This window comes from Sapajus apella, unplaced genomic scaffold (assembly GCF_009761245.1).
Source record: "Sapajus apella isolate SASKATOON/1434 unplaced genomic scaffold, GSC_monkey_1.0 scaffold42, whole genome shotgun sequence".
In the NCBI taxonomy this organism is placed as follows: domain Eukaryota; kingdom Metazoa; phylum Chordata; class Mammalia; order Primates; family Cebidae; genus Sapajus; species Sapajus apella.
In genome coordinates this window covers 17,991,247-18,011,585 of record NW_022436982.1, presented here as the reverse complement: position 1 = coordinate 18,011,585, position 20,339 = coordinate 17,991,247, and the positions used below count along the sequence as shown (strand labels likewise).

Sequence of the window (20,339 nt, the reverse complement as noted above, 5' to 3'; positions counted from 1 at the left end):
CGGGCGCAGTGGCTCAAGCCTGTAATCCCAGCACTGTGGGAGGCCGAGGCGGGTGGATCACGAGGTCAAGAGATCGAGACCATCCTGGTCAACATGGTGAAACCCCGTCTCTACTAAAAATACAAAAAATTAGCTGGGCATGGTGGCGCGTGCCTGTAATCCCAGTGACTCAGGAGGCTGGGGCAGGAGAATTGCCTGAACCCGGGAGGCGGAGGTTGCGGTGAGCCGAGATTGCGCCATTGCACTCCAGCCTGGGTAACAAGAGTCTCCGTCTCAAAAAAAAAAAAAAAAAGAACTTTTCCCTGCAACCGAACACCATCTGTTCCCCAAATTACTGAAGTAAAAAATAAAATTAAAAAAAAGTTGTCCTTGATTTAAAAAAAAGAAAGTACTTTGTTAACTTCATGGGGCTAAAGAAATGTTGTTATAATTATTATAACTGTTAAGATCCTAAGTTTTGTTCAGCTGCCTGGGGTTGTTGACGTTGGTCAGAAGTACATTTGATTATGTAGAGGAGAAAAAGTAATATCTTTTCCTCACCCATGTAAGGTTTACAACTGACAACCCTATAACAAAACAGAGGTTAACAAGAGAAAAAACTAACAAATTTATTTAACAAAGTTTTAGATGACATGGGAGCCTCCAGAAATGAAGACCCATAGAACCAGGGAAAACTCTATTTTTATGCTAGGTCTGATGAAAGAAGTGGATAGCTGTGGAGAAATATGACTGGACAAAAAGGCTATGACCTAATGTAATAAACTGAGTGGGAAACCCAGCAAGCCTGTTTGTTCAGTGGCATTTCTTTCTTCCAGGTGATAGATCACATGAGGGCCCCATGACCTACTTTCAGAGGCAGTAGGTCAGAGTGGTGACCTTTCTAGATTTTATGTCTTGCTTTGGGGAGAAGGAGGGGTAGAAGACAGGAAGTCAGGGACACCTTTTTTTCTGAGGCCCTTTTGTCTCCTTCAGGTGAAAAATATTCGGCATACGGAGGTACCATAATTGGGGATATTGTCTTCTGAGCCCCAATAATTACCTTTGGTGTTTAATAATAGTTATACCACTACCTGGAATTTAGGAATATAAGAATTGGAAGGCATTAGGTATGAAAGTTTGTGACTTTCATTTAACTATGAGGAAAGTGAAGTCCTGGAAAGAAGGGAAGTTACTTGCTCAAAGTCAAACAATTTCAACAGACACTCTACAGTAGAGTAAGATAGAGAAATGACTATTAATCACATGAAAAATGCTTAACCTCACTTACTGTCAGGAAAATGCAAATGAAAATCATAGTGGCTGTTATTACACATATATCAGATGGCTGTAATTGAAAAGATTGTCAATACCAAATGTTGGTGAGGATATAGAGCAACAGGGACTCATACTTTTTGTTAGTGGGAGTGTAAAATGGTACAACCACTTTTGAAAAAAAAAAAACTGGCAGTTTCTTTTAAAATAAACATGCATTTATCCCATGAGCCAGCAGTCTCATTCTTTATTATTTCCCCATGAGAAAGAAAAACATTTGTCCACAAATGACTTGTAAGAGAATTTCATAGCAGCTCCATTCGTGGTAGCCCAAAGTTGGGGAAAAAGATGTTCATTGACAAGAGAATGAAGAAACAATTTGTGTTATATTTATATAATAAAATGCTACACAGCAATAAGAAGGAACCAACTACTAACGTATGCAATAACATGAATTAATCTTCAAAACATTATGCTCAGGGAGACTTTACACACAAGACGATATCCTGTATAATTCCATTTATGTAAAGTCTAAGATAGGAAAAACTAATTGTTGGTGAAAAAAAAATCTAAACAGTGATTGCCTCTGTGGGGTGGGTTGGCAGTGGAGTTGACTGGGGAAGAGTATGAGGGTACTTTTTGGGTTGAAGGAAATGCTCTGTATTTTGATATGTGTTTGGGTTACATGAATGTATTTATTTATAAAAATCTCTGTGGATGTTGGCTGGGTGCGGTGGCTCACACCTGTAATTCCAGCACTTTAGGAGGCAGAGGCAGTTGGATTGCTTGAATCCAGGAGTTCAAAACCATCCTGCCAACATAGTGAAACCCGGTCTCTACTAAAAGCAAAAACTAGCCAGGCATGTTGGTGCATGCCTGTAATCCCAGCTAATCAGGAGCCTGAGGCAGAAGGACCGTTTGAACCTGGAAGACAGAGGTTGCAGTGAGCTGAAATTGCACCACTGCACTCCAGCCTGGGTGAAAGAGTGAGACCCTGTCTCAACAACAACAAAAAACAAAAAACTACTTGAACAGTATGCTAAAGATTTGTGCATTCTACTAGATGTAAATTTTATCTGTAAAAAATAAAACTATATTAAGTTCTAATTAATGATAGACATGCTGAACTATTTAGGAGTGAAATGTACTGATGTTTGCAACTTGCTTTGAAATGTATAAAATGAAATAACTTACCTATAAGTGCAGAGTAGTAAAAAAAAAAAAAAAAAAAAAAAAATAGCCGGGCGCAGTGGATCACGGCACTTTGGGAGGCCAAGGTGGGTGGATCACGAGGTCAAGAGATCGAGACCATCCTGGTCAACATGGTGAAACCCTGTCTTTACTAAAAATATAAAACATTAGCTGGGCATGGTGGCGCGTGCCTGTAATCCCAGCTACTCAGGAGGTTGAGGCAGAAGAATTGCCTGAACCCAGGAGGCAGAGGTTGTGGTGAGACGAGATCATGCCATTGCACTCCAGCCTGGGTAACAAGAGCGAAACTCCATCCCCAAAAAAAAAAAAAAGAGATGTATAAAATGTATTATGGACTGATGAGTGGATAAAGTGGATAAATGAATGCATGTGTTGATGGGTGGATGAATATCTGGTAAAGCAAATATAGCAAGATGTTACCAATCCTAGAGTCTAGGTTGTAGATATATGAATCTTTACTGCACAATACTTTCAACTTTCTGTGTTTTAAAAATTTTTACAATGAAATGTTGAGAGTGGTGGAAAAAACCTAATGGAGTTATGAGATAATCCCATAGCAATTGAGAGAATAGGGAATGTGACAAGAGAGAAAATTTGGGAAGCTGGAAAGCAAATGGCAGAGGAATAACTCAGTTAGCATAATTGAGATATTAGAATCCTAAGTTAGGAGTGGGAAAAGCTGAGAGACAAATTCTTAGTCAAAAGGCTTATAAACCGGAAGCACCAGATACCATTGGAATTATGTGTGGGAGGGGCAGATGAATGCTGTTTGAGAGGCAGATGGGTCCTTGGATTTCCTTCCGTGAGCATGCTACTCTGGGGTTACTTAAGAATTGCTAGTGGAGGTTTAATCCCTGGAGATGGTAAAATAGAGAGTCTTTTGACTGGCAAAACCAGGAAGATTCTGAATGCTAGATATTGGGGAACCATTCCTTCCAGCTTCCTTTTAATTAATTTTTATTTTTAGAGACAGGGTCTTACTTTGTTGCCCGGGCTGGAGGGCAGTGGTGTGATCATAGCTCTGTGCAGCCTCGAACTCCTGGGCCTAAGCCATCCTCCCACCTCAGCTTCCTGTGTAGCTAGGACTACAGATATATGCTATCACACCTGACTAATTAAAAAACAATTATTATTTTTTTAGAGACCAGGTCTTGCCATGTTGACCAGACTGGTGTCAAACTCTTGGCCACAAGCAATCCTCCCACCTTGGCCTCACAAAGTGCTGGGATTACAGGTGTAATCCACCATGCCCAGCTTCTTTTGTATACTGACTTCCCCAAAAGGTAACATCTGGATTTTTTTTTTTTTTTAATTGCATTTTAGGTTTTGAGGTACATGTGAAGAACATGCAAGATTGTTGCATAGGTACACACATGGCAGCATGATTTGCTGCCTTCCTCTCCTTCACCTATATCTGGCTTTTCTCCCCATGCTATGTCTCCCCAACTCCCCACCCCCCGCTGTCCCTCTCCTATTTCCCCCCAACAGACCCCAGTGTGTGATGTTCCCCTCCCTGTGTCCATGTGTTCTCATTGTTCAACACCTGCCTATGAGTGAGAACATGCGGTGTTTGATTTTCTGTTCTTGTCTCATCTTGAGAATGATGGTTTCCAGGTTCATCCATGTCCCTACAAAGGACACGAACTTATCGTATTTGATGGCTGCATAATATTCCATGGTGTATATGTGCCACATTTTCCCTATCCAGTCTATCATCAATGGGTATTTTGGTTGGTTCCAGGTCTTTGCTATTGTAAACAGTGCTGCAATGAACATTCGTGTGCACGTGTCCTTATAGTAGAACGATTTGTAATCCTTTGGATATATACCCAGTAATGGGATTGCTGGGTCAAATGGAATTTCTATTTCTAGGTCCTTAAGGAATCGCCACACTGTCTTCCACAATGGTTGAACTAATTTACACTCCCACCAACAGCGTAAAAATGTTCCTATTTCTCCACATCCTCTCCAGCATTTGTTGTCTCCAGATTTTTTAATGATCACCATCCTAACTGGCATGAGATGGTATCTCAATGTAGTTTTGATTTGCATTTCTCTAATGACCAGTGTAACATCTGGATTTCTATACTCTATTCAGGATGTTGGAGGCCTCTTCTGTGTGTCACCTGACCAAGCTGATATAGTTTGGTTCTGTGTGCCCACCCAGATCTCATTTTGTAGCTCTCATAATTCCCATGTGTTATGGGAGAGACCCAGTGGGAGATGATTGAATCATGGGGGCAGGTCTTTCCCATGCTGTTCTTGTGATAGTGAATGGGTCTTGAGAGATCTGATGGTTTTAAAAACAGGAGTTTCTCTACACAAGCCCCCTTTTTGCCTGCTGCCATGCATGTAAGATGTGACTTGCTTCTCTTTGCCTTCTGCCATGATTATAAGGCCTCCCCAGCCATGTGAAACTATAAGTCCAATAAACCTCTTTCTTTTGTAAATTGCCCAGTCTCAGGTATGTCTTTGTCAGCAACGTGAAAAACGGACTAATACAAAGCCAGGAGGAAAAACCTAATGATACTGAGTTGGGAGTTTCCCAATAAATGAGCTAGGGTGCTGGAGATGCCAAGTGAAGTGTGTGCATTTTTGATAACTTTTGGTGCCTATACAGTTAGAAATATTTTTCAACCAAGTTTTGTGAAAATGCAGACTTCGTTGTACTTTTTTTTTTTTAAGCTGTATTATTACCCCACAGAACATGTCATTGTTGTTTTTTGGGGAAGGGGTATATGTTACTAGTAGAATGTCTCCAAAGTGGATTGATGTGGGGAAAACACCTTTCCCTTCTAGTTTTGAGAGACTTCCTCTTGGCTCCCAGGAGGAGAGATTCCCTGATGACATAGCCACCCTGGCACAAACACCTTGTGGTGTGGAAAAACAAATTTGTTTTTATGTCCTCCTCTCCCATTCCACCTTCAGCATAGACTTAACTCCCTTATGCCCAGACATCTCTTGGGATTGACTCCCGGTAATTGGCTGCCAGTGTATCAGGCAATCTGGACTTTCCAGCAACACCACTGAGATGGTACTTTTCAAAATAGCAGCACTTCTGTTTCTAGATTGCAGATCTTTTGATAAATTCTGCCATTTTCATTTCACTTCCTAAAAGTCAGAGTCGGCTTTTGAAAAGTTGTTAAACAATGTGTTAATGTGAAGTGTCAACTCCCACGCTAAACTTTCCCTGTTCAGAACATCGAATGAAGTTGTCATTGGGTTTTATAGTGGCTTTCTGATTTTGATAGTCCTTTGAAGGAGGGGATTTGAAAGTTGTATACTGTTAACTGAAATACCTGCCTGCAATACCATTATTGTTTATGAAAAGTATAATTAATGAAGCTGGATACAGTTTGGCTTGGAAAAATTAAGAAATTAAAAATATAATGGCAGAAATGAAAAATGTCCCAAAAGCCCTGGAAGATGAAGATGGAAGAAACCTCCCAGAAATTAGAATTAAAAAGACTGATGTAGAAAAATAGGAGAAAGAGATGAAAAAATTTGAAGTCCCATTTGAATAATAGGGAATAGTGAAAGAAAGAGGTTAGAGAGAAAACAGAGATGGATAAATCATCAATGAACTTGCTTAAGATAACGTCTCAGAACTGAAGGATATAAATGGCCAGATTGAAAGAGTCTATTGAATATTCACTGTTATGGAAAGAAGTAGACTTACTGAAGGCATAGCATTATGAAATTTCAGAAAAATAAAGACAAAGAGAAGATCCTAAAGCTTTCAAGAGAAAAGAAAATTAGGTCAAATACGAAGCATCATAAGTCAAAATGGCCTCAGACTACTTTCCTGCAATGCTGGATGAGAGACCTTGGAAAAATGTCTTCTGGAGATGGCTGATGAATGGGAGGGAGACTTTTAACATTTCCTTTTGTACCTTTTATACCTTTGTATTTTGAATGTTTTGAACGTATGATTCATTCAAAGTGCAAAGAAATATAATTTAGAAATACTACTGCTAATGCAACTGTGGCATTTTTAGTTTAACTTGTGTTTTTATAAACATTTCCTCATTTTATCTGCACAACAACCTAACTAGGGATGGAGTCTCGCTCTGTTGCCCAGGCTGGAGTGCGTGGTGCAATCTTAGCTCATCGCAACCTCTACCTCCCAGGATCAAACGATTTTCCTACCTCCGCCTCCTGAGTAGCTGGGAGTACAGGCCTGTACCAGCATGCCCAGCTGATTTTTGTATTTTTAGTAGAGATGACGTTTTACCACGTTAGCTAGGCTGGTCACGAACTCCTGACCTCAAGTGATCCACCTGCCTCGGCCTCCCAAAGTACTAGGAGTGAGCCACCACGTGCCTGGCCTTAACTAGGAACATTTTTATTCCTGGTAAGAATCAGAGAATCAGGGAGGTTTAATCAGGTGGCATGTGATGGAGCCAGACCTGGAAGCATTTCCTTCTTTTCTAGGTGCTGAAACAGAGCAGCAGTGGTAGTGTGTTGATAGGGTAAGAGGTGAGTTGCACCTAAATCTGGGGAAGTAAATAGCTACAGTTCTAAGTGTTGGGGCAGTGGTTTCCAGTCTCAACTTTGTGACACTTGTGTAAGGTATGTCACAGCTGGTTTGTTATCAATAGTCAAATATCAACATTTGTAATCTCCTGTTTTTAAATACTTGCCCTATATATCACAGTCTTAAAAATTGATTTTTCTGGCTGGGCGTGGTGGGTCACTTTGGGAAGTGAGGTGGGTGGATCATAAGGTCAAGAGATTGAGACCATCCTGGCCAACATGGTGAAACCCTGTCTCTACTAAAAACACAAAAATTAGCTGAGGGTGGTGGCATGTGTCTGTAGTCCCAGCTACTTGGGAGGCTGAAGCAGGAGAATTGCTTGAACCTGGGACACGGAGGTTGCAGTGAGCTGAAATCGTGCCACTGCACTCCAGCCTGGCAACAGAGCAAGACTCCGTCTAAAAAATAAAATTGATTTTTCTTTTCTCTCTCTCTCTCTCTTTTTTTTTTTTTTTTTTTTTTTTAAATCTGAGAGGAGGTCTCCCTATATTTCTCAGGCTGGTCTTGAACTACAGGGCTGAAGTGATCCATCCACCTCAGCCTCCAGAGTAGCTGGGATTACAGGTGTGCACCACCACACTCAGCTGGTTTGTTTTTCTCGAATAGGACAAAAACCCATAGAGTTGCAGCTGTTGCTAGAAGTGCACCTAAAGTTGGATACGCCATCAGAAGTATGTCACACTGTTTCATAGCAAAATCGTTGTTGTCTGAAGGGGAAGAAGAGATTGAGAAATTATAGGATAGATTGGTTCAGAGACTGAGCTTTTCAAGAGTTTACTGAACTGGAAAGGTTTTCAAGAGTTTACTGGAATGGAAAGGTTAAATGTTTTATCCTAAGATCATGCTGTAAATGGTGTCAACTCCAATGCGTAGGTTTTAGGGCTCCTTGTTATTTAATTCATGGTTATAAATTTACCTATTATTCTGTTCTTAATAGCACAGAATTCAGAACTTCAAGCAAAGGCAAATGAGATTGAGAAAGCATTTCAGACGTCTCAGCAAAAATGGAAAGAAGAATGCAGACGGTTTGAACACGATTTGGAGGAAAGAGACAATATGATCCAAAATTACAATCGAGAATATGATCTACTTATGAAAGAAAAAAGCAGACTAGAGAAAACTCTACAGGTAAAGTAGTTTTTATAAAGGAATTTTCCTATTCACTGAGATGTGTTGTACATTACTTGAAGTTATCCTGGATTTCTTTCCTTCCTTTTTCCTTCCTCTTACCTTTCCTTTCCTTCCCCCCCACCTTCCCCCCTCCCTTTTCTTCTTTTTTAGTGGCATTTTTGCTGGTCTCTTTTGGATTGTATTAATAGGTCTACTTTTTGGGGTGAAAAACAGTTTGCAGCCACTAATCAAAATGTTAAAAACCAACAAAGAACTTATATAAGCATATTGTAAGAAGGTCAAAATCTAGAGCTCATTTTGTCCAGCAACATGAAAATTTGAAATTTTAGAAATATGGGCCTGACATATTGGTCTAAATATACAATAAATATAGAAAAATATTTGTGCTTTTGATATGAGCTTCATTATCTATGTAGAGCATGTTATGTATAGATATGATATGTAACATATTTAAATTTTACTAAAATTATTGTGAGCCATTTATTCCCTCATTTTTTTTGTTCTTTTTTTACTCCCTAAAGTAAAAGCGGTATAAAGTTGAAGTTGCCAGTGACTTACAAGGTAGATTTTGAGTTGTCTATATTTGCCATTTTTTTGGAATAATGAAAAATGAGAAAAAAAGCAAAAAACAAACGTGACAACACCAGGCATGGTGGTGTATGCCTGTAGTTCCCCCAACTAGTAGGGAGGTTGACTTGGGAGGATCACTTGAGGCGAGAAGTTTGAGGCCACAGTGTATCATGATTAGACCTATGAGTAGCCACTCTACTTCACGTGAGCAACATAGTGAAACCCTGTCTCTAAAAAAAAAAAAAAAGGAAAAAAACTGTGATAAAAATGTTCTACTGTGTTACCACTGGTGTAAATGGCTTTTTTGGGAATTTTGGAAATGTATCTTTACTAAAAATTCATTATACAAAAGCATTTACAAAATGTAAAAGTTTACAAAATGTAAGTGGCTTTTTTGAACTTTGGAAATGTATCTTTACTAAAAATTCATTATACAAAAGCATTTACAAAATGTAAACGTTTTCGCACAGTGGTTCTCAGATGTTGTCATTGCCAACAGGTTTACTTTTGATTTCTTCCACATCAGTAGCATAGCTTGTCTCTTTTGTTTACTACTATATTCCTAGACCCGGGAACAGTAGCTGGCATATAGAAGGGCTCCATTGGTGTGGTAATCAGGGAGGTTTAGGTGGTAGCTGATATTATAAGTCCTTGAATGGGCCTGTTTAACCTTCCCCACATAAAATATTTTGAAGTTATGTGGAGAGGAGGGTGATCATGGCAGCATTTCTTTAGCCAATCAGCTTGCACCTCAAGATAGAAGATTTTGATATGATCTCAGTTAGTTACTTAGAATAACTGTGCTTTGGTTTTAGGCTATTGGCTTTAAACTGATCTGCACAGAGATCCTTGGGACAGTTTGGAGTTGAATTGGAGTCACTATTTAACCCTTGGGGGAAAAAAAGCCTCAAGGCTCTTTGTGAGGGCTTTCTATAAGTTATGAGGGTAATATTTATTACACAGATCCATGCTACCATTACATTGACATGAGAGGCTTTCTTTCTCTCAAATGTAAACCATAGACTTTTTCTTCTTCTGTTAATGGGAACTTAATTTAAAATCCTATAGTTAGAAAATTGGGCTTCTCAGCACATTGCATTTTATATTTTTAAGATATTGAACCAAATTAGATCTTGCAAATGTAGTACACCTTGGAAAACCCGAAAGGAAATGGAATTTTTCAAGTATTATTTATCTATAGAACTAGAAATTACAGTCCATACTTAAATTTTTTGTTTTTTGCTTTTCAAATTTTTAACACTCCAGAGTTACCTTATCCTAATTTGTTGCACAGAATTCCTTTCTTTGCTCCTTTTTCCCTATTGGAGATACATTGTTCTGTGTCAAATTTATATATAAATTGTCAGGGATAATCCAAACACTTTGATCACAGGTAGAGATTTCCATACTAAATGGAATCTACTTTGTTTATATATATCATTTAATATCATATATTGACATTTTGTTCAAACCTCTGAAGTTACATTTTTCAGAAAAATTGGATCAAATATATGTCTGTATAAACAAGTATATGCAGCCTGTTGCTTAAATATACTTATATTTAGGTAATAGGTAAATATATGCTTACATAAACAAGGTATAACCTGTTGCTTAAATTACCATAGTTTCTTACTCATATCTACATTCTGATGATCAAATGATAGTTTTATTAATGATTTTAACATGAATTATGATGAGTTTTAACATCTATAGGCAAGGAGAGCCTCTTTGTACATTTAAACTGGGGATGAAGGAAGAAAGATAACTTTTATTGATCTAATAGTAAAGCAAGATTTTATTTATGTGAAGGAAGCGTTGGAAAAACATCAACAGGAGAAGAATGAGATGGAGTCTCATATCAGGGAAACAGCATTGGAGGAGTTTAGATTACAAGCAGAACAATGGGAAGCAGAAAGAAGAGAATTACAATTTATAGTACAGGTATTTTAAAAATAATAATTCAGTTCCTTAAATATATCTTTTTAATGCTTATGATATTAAAAATTACATTAGTGGGATAATTGACTCAAAGGGACAATAATTTCTAGTTTTAATTCTGGAAGGCCATGTTTCATATGCTGTTACATAACAATAGGGCAACTGTTACCAACAGATACCATTAATGTTTAGAGGTCAGTGATTTCCATTGCATACATTATATGATTTTTAAGAAGGATGTATATTTTTGGACTAATAGCTGTTTTGAATAAGATAAAGAAATAGAATAATAGGATTTTGGATATTAAATAATCCTAACAAATCATATAGTGTAGCAATTTTTGAACTCTTTTTAAGAAGTACAAATTCTTAATTATCCTCTATTCCTCCAACCCTGAAACACACAGAATCCTTGAGGCTTCTATAGTCCAGTTTGAAAATTACTGATTAAATCTAATCCCCTTTATACATGAGCAGATGGAGATTTGGAAGTTACTGACTCGGATTATAGACTGAATGATTAATGTAGGAAAAGACTGCAGGCCTCTGGATTCTCATTCCAGTGTACTTTGCATTTTTTCAGGAGATTATATGTATTTATTTTGAAGGAGAGGAAGGAGAGGCTCAAACTCAAACTATTGTGTTATTGTGTGTTTTAAAGGAAATTTGTGAAGTTAATCCTCTTTAAGAAAAAACCCCACAAATCAACTAACTTAAAACTTCAAATACATTTCTATCACTTCTTCTAATTATTTATTTTGTGATAATACAATGTATTTTTTGTAATTTTTCTACATAAATTGACAAACTGAAATAACCTAAATGTCAAAGATACTCATTTTTCACAAGAATGAAACAGATCCACCTATAATAAGTTACTGTGTGTCACAAGCAACTTTGCAAGACAGAAGTTGACCAAAAATATGAAAAGAATAGAAGTCGCTTGGTTTTTTTAAGAGTAAAAGCTGGTAATGAACAGTGGAAATACTGAATTTGTTGTATATGTAATTATTGAAAATACCAGTGAAACCACAGCTTTTGCAAACCTTTGGTCTTTGTGCAGTGCTTTTCTTCCCAGTCACCTCTTCTGTAGAATCTGGAAGGACGGTACAACCACCCTTTAGACCTCGTGTATTCTAAGTGTTTGTAGTTTGTGTAATTAGTTCATTAGTTCACTTGCTTGTTCATTCATTCATTCTCTAAGTACTTACTGAGTTACTGTTCTGGATACTGAGGCTATAAAGCTAATTAAGATCTAGTTTCTGTCCTGGAAGATATTTCAATGCAGAAACATGTAAAGAGGAAAGTGTTAGGCCGGGCGCGGTGGCTCAAGCCTGTAATCCCAGCACTGTGGGAGGCCGAGGCGGGTGGATCACGAGGTCAAGAGATCGAGACCATCCTGGTCAACATGGTGAAACCCCGTCTCTACTAAAAATACAAAAAATTAGCTGGGCATGGTGGCGTGTGCCTGTAATCCCAGCGACTCAGGAGGCTGAGGCAGGAGAATTGCCTGAACCCAGGAGGCGGAGGTTGCGGTGAGCCGAGATGGCGCTATTGCACTCCAGCCTGGGTAACAAGAGTGAAACTCCGTCTCAAAAAAAAAAAAAAAAAAAAAAAGAGGAAAGTGTTGTGTGATAAAATTTTAAATAAAATGCTGTAGGACCACAAAAGAGAAGTTGATTAGCTACCTGGGAGACTGAGGTAGTTTTCACAGAGAACATGATATTTAAGTTGTTTTTGATAATTTTCTTAAAGGCTACTTGGAATAAACAAGCAAAATTAAGTGAATTAAAATAGCCCTTCTATTTCTAAACACTCAGCCAGTGATCTGAATTTATAAAATATAATTCGAAGACCTGTATAAAAATATGTATCTGTTGTGATTTTGGTATAGCTTCCTGATCAATCCTGTAAATCCTCCTAAATGAAACACAGTGGTTATACTGAAGTTTCTATATGAAGTACTAAAAGAAATTAAAATTAGGTGTCAGTCTTTCATAATGATGTGTACAGAAAAATGGGGGAATATGCTCCCTAGTTACTTCCAATAGTATCTTGCTTTGCTGCTTTTGTAAGGTAAATTTTATTGTATTTTGTAACTAGAATGTTTAGAGCTCTGTTTCCTAACTTGTCTTTTTTTATTAATAAAATAAAATAACTTTTCCTTTTATAAATCAATCTTAAGAAACTATTGTGACTTTGTGTTAAAAAATGTTTTTTTAGAAACAATCTGAGGGAGAGAGTCAAATTTTCTTCTCTGTTGGCTTTTGATGGGTTTAGTTTTACATACTATAATTAGGTGTTAGTATCTAATAGTATTCTCTTTGTGTAGCTCTCTAAGTGAATTGTTTTTTTCTTTTTTTTTAAACCTTCTCAGTGAAACCTTTAATAGACAAAACTTGTTAGAATATTTCTCTTATCTGGGCTTTAGAATTTAGACCCATTATAAAAAGAAAATCTCAATTTTATGCCATGTTCTTTTTCATTATCAGGAATTGGAGCACAAAATAGAGGCATCCTTCTCTGGAATATTAACGTGATTTCTTATTGGTGTTACCTAAAAAGTTACTCAATTTGAGATAGTGTTTCTCATTTCTTTTTTTTTTTTGAGACAGAGTCTCTCTCTGTCACCCAGGCTGGAGTGCAGGGGCATAATCTTGGCTCACTGCAGCCTCCACCTTCTGGGTTCAGTTTTTTGTATTTTTAGTAGAGTGTGAGCCAGGAAGGTCCTAATCTCCTGACCTTGTGATCCACCCGCCTCGGCCTCCCAAAGTGCTGGGATTACGGCAAGAGCCGCTGCGCCCGGCCACAAGTGATTCTTCTGTGTAACTGCCTAGAAATATAATTACTGCGTCTTCACGCTTATGGATTCACAATTATGATATATGTTATACAAAGCACCAGTTTATACTCTCCAGCAACAAATGCTTTTTAATTGTAGAACTTTGTTGGCCTTGGGGACTTAGACAAGAGGAATTGTTTGGGGTCTTTCAGGAGATAATCATGTAATAGATGAAGGTTGTAGTTAGCTATATTGATAACTTTTATAAGCTAGAAAAGAGGAGTACATTTAGCTCTGATACTTTAATAACTATACTCGTGTAATTCTTCTGAATTGGAACGGAACCATATTTTGGATTCTGCGAAATGTTTTTTATATGAGTATCTGTAAAAAAATTATACTTTTTGGGCTATGTTTCTGGAAGATGTGGAAAGAAAGCAAGTATATTTTTTAACAGCCAAATGTAGTTTCCTGTGATGTTAAATGTCAGTTCAAAACCAAGCCTCATTTAGAAATATTTTAAGTTCAACAGCCCCCTCTCGTGGCAAAAAGAAGAAACTTCCTCAATTTCGAATGCCCTTAATATGCTTTTATTTCACACACACACACACGCGCACACACACACACACACATACATAAGGATACAGGTATGATTAGAAAATATGTTCTGTAACAAAAATTTTAAATTTACATTTATTTGGGATGGAGGCAAATTTTTCTTTAAATTTCATGAGGTATTTTGTATGTTTCTTTTGGATTTTCTTGTGTGTTACAGTGCATCTCAGAATTGGATTATATTGATAAAACCATAAACCTAAAGCAAATATTTGAACATACAACCCCCTCAGGGGTTTATATTATCAATGCCCAATATAACCCAGCAATACCATTAATGTAATCAATACTCTCTACCTATATCATGTTAGTGTTTGTCATATTTACTTGAATTGTAAACAAACAGTAAATTGTTACATCGTTGAAGACAATTCTGAATCACTTCCCCATCCTGCCACCATTTCAGCCACAAAGGAATAACTGCCATTCTGAAGTTGGTGTTTAATTTTCTGTCTGTATACATTGACTGTGTATTGTATTATTTTAGTATTTTGTATTTTAAGATATACCATACGGATGCTTCTTTGACCAACTTGTATTTTTCACCTGTGTTTTTTTCTTTTAGACGGGGTCTCACTCTGTCACCCAGGCTGGAGTGCAGTGGCACAATCTTGGCTTACTGCAACCTCTGCCTCCTGGTTTCAAGCAATCCTCCCACCTTAGCCTCCTGAGTAGCTGAGACCACAGGCACGTGCCACCACACCTGGCTAATTTTTATATATTTAGTAGAGATGGGGTTTCACCATGTTGGCTAGTCTAGTCTTGAACTCCTGAGCTCAAGTGATCCATCTGCCTTGGCCTATCAAAGTGCTGGAATTACAAGTGTGAGCCACCACGTCTGGCCTACTTGTGTTTTTGAGGTTTATTAAAGTTAATAAATTAGCTTCTGTTCACATAATTTAACTGCTGTATAGTATTTTATCTTGTGTATGTGCTATAATTTACTCATTACCTGACTGCCTTGTCAATTTTCTATTGTTTATAATAGAATACATGAAGTTGATTAATTTATAAAGAAAAGGAATTTATTCTTACAGTTCTGGGGGCTGAGAAGTCTAAGGGCAAGGGACTGCATCTGACAAGGGCCTTCTGGAGAGTTCAGAGCTGCACAGGGCATTGCTTGCTGGTGGGCTGAGGGTGCCAGCTCAGGTTTCTCTTTATCTTCTTAAAAAGCCACCAGTTCCACTCCCATGATAACCTATTAATCTATTAATCCATGAATGGATTAACCCATTCATGAGGGCAGAGCTCTCATGAACCAAATCCCCTCTTAAAGGCCCCACCTCTCACTACTGTTGCATTGAGGATTACATTTCAACGTGAGTTTTGGAAGGGACAAACATTCAAACCATAACACTGACATTGAGATTTAAGCTTTTCCAAGTTTAAATTCTTACAGGCAGTGATTCCATGAACATCAAATGTTTTTATGTGGGTATGTGTTTAATGTATATAAAATATGTGCCAAATTGTTCTCTTAAGTGGGTGTAACAATTTGAAAGAAGAGTTTTTCTTCCTTTACAGCCTCTTGGCATTTTTCAGATTTAATTTCTTTTGAAATAGGGTATGTGTGAAATTGTATCTCATTCTTGCTTAAATTTCCTCTTCCTTGACATTGACCATGTTATGTTCATTGGCCATTCATATTTCCTTTTTGGGAAGTACCAGTTTATATTTTTTGCCTTTTTTCTTTTGGATTTTTTGGTATATTTTTATTGATTAATAGGAGCTTTTGGCCAGGGGTGGTGGCTCCTCCACTTTAGGAGGCTGAGGTGGGAGAATTGCTTGAGTCCAGGAGTTCAAAACCAGCCTGGGCAACAGAGATACTGTCTCTGTTAAAAAAATAAAATTAGCCAGCTGTGGTGGTGCACACCTGTGATCCCAGCTACCAGGGAAGCTGAGGTGAGAGGATTGCTTGAGTCTGGGAGGTCAAGGCTGAACTGTGCTATGATTGCAGCCTAGGCTACAAAGCAAGACCCTATCTTAAAAAAAAAAGGAGTTTTATTTTGTTTTTAAAAATATATGTTTGGTAACTAGCCCTTGGTTACACATATTCCTTTTGCAAATGTCTTTTTCTTCTTTGTAGAGACAGAGAGGCAGTTTACATTGTGTATGATGAACAGTTTTAAATTTTCATTTTTGGACACAGAGTCTCACTCTGTCACCCACGCTGGAGTGCAGTGGCGTGATCTTGGCTCACTGCAACCTCCACCTACTGGGTTCAAGCGATTCTCCTGTCTCAGCCTCTGGCGTAGCTGGGATTACAGGTACCGCCACCACACCCATCTAATTTTTTTTTGTGTTTTTAGTAGAGACCGGTTTTCACCATGTTGGCCAGGCTGGTTTGAACTCCTGACCTCAGGTGTTCCACCTGCCTCAGCCTCCCAAAGTACTGGGATTACAGGCATGAGACACCATTCCTGGCCTAGTTTTACATTTCAATGTAGTTGAATTTATCAGTATTTTTCTTTGTAGTAGTGATTGTTTTGTCTTATATAACCCAGAGTCATAAAGATAATGTGTATATAGCATGAGATGCTAATTTTTTTTTCCAAATGGATAGCCAAGTGTTCTGCACTTGACCTTAGCCAAAAGGCTGAGAAGCAATTAGCCAAGTGTTCTGTACTAGTAATTCAATTGTCTGTTCTTTTACCACATATTGATTTATAATGTCATTTTCATCATATATCAAGTTCTTTCATATCTAAGACTTTGTTCCTGAGTACTCTGTTCTGTTTTACTTACATGTTTGTTTCTGCATTAGTGCTAAATTATTTTATTCGCTATACCTTTAGAATATAAGTCTTAATATCTGGTAGAGAAAGTATCTTTATTCTTGATATTTTGTAGGGGTATGGAAGGGGGTTATTATTGGCCTTTTACTTCTCTATGTGAGTTTGAGGAATGGCTTATTATATTTCTCAATTTTTAAATTTTGATTAAAATTATATTGCATTTGTAGATCAATTTGATATAAAATTGTCATCCTTATGATGCTAATCTCTTCTATTGTCCTTCTTTTTATATTTTTACTCTTATTATTTTCTGAGATATTGTCTTAATTTTATATTGCAACCTTTCTATTAAATTTTATTTAATCTTTTGGGTTTTTAATTTCTTTTTTTTTTTTTTTTTTGAGGCGGAGTTTCGCTCTTGTTACCCAGGCTGGAGTGCAATGGCGCGTTCTCGGCTCACCGCAACCTCCACCTCCTGGGTTCAGGCAATTCTCCTGCCTCAGCCTCCCGAGTTGCTGGGACTACAGGCACGCACCACTATGCCCAGCTAATTTTTTGTATTTTTAGTAGAGACGGGGTTTCACCATGTTGACCAGGATGGTCTTGATCTCTTGACCTCGTGATCCACCCGCCTCGGCCTCCCAAAGTGCTGGGATTACAGGCGTGAGCCACCGCGCCTGGCTGGTTTTTAATTTCTAAGAGCTCATTCTTGTTATTTGATGATACCTTTCTTAATAGTATATTCTCCTTGTTTCATGTTTATAATGTCTTAATTTAACTCTTTGAGGATATAAGTCATATTTGTTTTGAAGATGTCTTCCCCTCACCCCTCCCTTGACGTTGTTGTCCTCTTTTCTTTTTATTTTTTGGAGACTGGATCTTGCTCTGCTGCAAGGGACGGAAATGCAGTAGCCCTATCATGACTCACTGCAGCCTCGATCTCCTGAGCTCAGACCATCCTCCCGCCTCAGCCTCTTGAGTACCTGGAGCTACAGGTGTGCACCACCACACCTGGCTAGTTTTTTTTTTTTTAATTCTTTGTGGAGATAGGGTCTCACTGTGTTGCCTAGCCTCATCTCGAACTCCTGGGCTCAAGTGGTTGTCCCACCTTGGCCTCCCAAAGTACTGGGGTTACAGGTGTGAGCCACTGCACCTGGCCTCAATCAAGTATTTTTAAATTAAAATAATTACATTTTTAGATATAATGCTATTGCACACTTAATAGACTACAGTATAGTACAAACATTACTTTTATTTGCAATTTTTTGGAAACCAAAAAATTGATGTGATTCACTTTATTGCAATATTTGCTTTATGGCAGTGGTCTGGAACTGAACCAGCCATATTGCTAAGGTATGCCTATATTAAGAAGTCTATTACCTGAAGAAAATAATTATTAAGAGTTTATGTATAGCCTGCTATAGAATAGTAATCTTATGAATAAGGGGATTCATAAGAATAAGGAATTGGAATCTCACACCAGTCAGAATGGCTATTATTAAAAAGTCAAAAAATAACATGTTGGCAAGGTTGTGGAGAAAAGAGAACGCTTATGCATCATTGGCAGGAGTGTAAGTTAGTTCAACCATTGTGGAAAACAATGTGGCTATTCCTCAAAGAACTAAAAACAGAACTACCATTTGACTCCAGCAATCCCATTTCTGGGTTATTTACTCAAAGGAATAGAAATTGTTCTATTACAAAGGCACATGGCACGCATATGTTCATTGCAGCACTATTCACAGTAGCAAAGACATGGAGTCAACCTAAATGCTCATCAGTGTTAGACTAGATAAAGAAAATGTGGTATATATACACCATTAAATACTATGCAGCCATAAAAAATAATGAGATCATATCATTTGCAGGAACATGGAAGGAGCTGGAGGCCATTATCCTTAGCAAACTAATGCAGGAACAGAAAACCAAACCCCACATGTTCTCACTTCTAAGTGAGAACTAAATGATGAGAACACATGTACACATACAGGAGATCAACAGACCCTGGGGCCTACCTAAGGGTGGAGAGTGGGAGAAGGGAGAGGATCAGAAAAAATAACTGTTGGGCACTAGGTTTAGTACCTCGGTGATGAAATAATCTATGCAACAAATCCCTGTGATATGAGTTTACCTATATAACAAATCTGCACATGTACCCCTGAACCTGAAAGAAAAGTACAAAAAAAAAAAAAGAAATAAGAAATTGGAGATATGAAATAAGGAGCTGAATTTAAAATGTTTTTTCATCTCTTCACTGTGAACTTAGGCTGCTGGGTGATTTTCAAACTAGAATTTTTGGTAGAGAATTGTATTTGATGTTTGCAACATACTTGGATTCCCTTAGTATCTTTTGAGTGGCTAGGTATTCTTGGAAGCATCTAAAATATTCATATGTGTTTATCTATGATTAACATTATGCTGGTGAGGGAAATGTGGAAAAGAGGGCTTTTTTAAAGCCCTTAAATGAGAACAGTGAATCTAGATTAGTTACTGTGGAGAATGCCTTTGATATATATATGTTAACTTTATGTTTGAACTTTTTCAGTAAAATTCAACTCCCATTTCTGTGTTTAGTTGGGAAAGGGGATCGAGAGATTTTAGTATAAGACTACCTGAGGTTACTTCTTTTTCAATAGCTGAGCAAAGATTTGAAAGTTTTTTGAAAACCTAAGAGTAAATGAAACACAGCCATCTAGTGGATGCAATTTTAAAAGCTGTAAGCATGTAATTTAAGCACCATGAGCTCATATAAGCATTATTATTAGGCATTCAAGTTAATCATTACTTATTATAGAAAGGGCAATATACATTTAAAAATTTTAATGGGAAGGGGAAACATTATATATGATTGTTGAACCACAGCATTATATAAATACTTGAGGTTGGTTGAACTAATAACATTCTCATATGCTATAACATTTTCCATTGTAATATTAGTCAGAGTTTTTGAATTGTAAAACTTCAGCAGTGCTTTTTAACTCATGGACATTCAGAAACATTGATGGAAAATATCTAGGCCTCTTTTGCCTATTTAAATTAACTTATTATTATGGTCGAAGCACAGATTTAGCTACTCACTGTCTTCTGTTGGAGTGACTCTTAGTCATTGATGGCTTATAAACTTTATTGATGCAAAAATGAATTATTTTCCAGGAGCAAGATACTGCTGTGCAAAATATGCATAAGAAAGTAGAAAAATTAGAAACAGAACATATGGACTGCTCTGACCTTTTACAGCGACAAACAAGCGAACTTGAATTTAGCACTCAACGAGAGGAACGCCTTAGAAAAGAATTTGAGGTACATTTTCTCATTCTTTTATAATATATATGTGTACAACTTATACACACACACACGTACATAAAACCCGTTTTGTGATTTAAGGTTGGAGTGTTTTACTCTGCAATAATATATAAAACTCATTTTAGGGGCATTTATTTATAATGTGTATTTGGCTTCTTTGAAAACTTTTTTAAATCTGAGTATTTTGTGTTTTGCCCTAGTTTAAAAAAATGTATTCACTTTTTAACAATTAACTCTCATGGAATATATTGGAAGTTTGAGAGTA

At 37.4% G+C, this 20,339-nt stretch overlaps 1 protein-coding gene across 7 annotated transcripts in view; it reads left to right on the top strand.

Moving 5' to 3' along the window:
- The window catches only part of CCDC171 (coiled-coil domain containing 171), a 394,070-nt gene that overhangs the window by 28,008 nt on the left and 345,723 nt on the right, over positions 1-20,339 (top strand). For 6 of the 7 annotated variants that reach the window (XM_032300135.1, XM_032300136.1, XM_032300142.1 and 3 more), the window contains 3 exons: positions 7,938-8,128; positions 10,511-10,642; positions 19,925-20,071. In XM_032300135.1, the coding sequence (XP_032156026.1) occupies positions 7,938-8,128; positions 10,511-10,642; positions 19,925-20,071 (470 nt within the window). The remainder of the gene's footprint in view (positions 1-7,937; positions 8,129-10,510; positions 10,643-19,924; positions 20,072-20,339) is intronic. The other variant, XM_032300140.1, reaches the window with a different exon arrangement.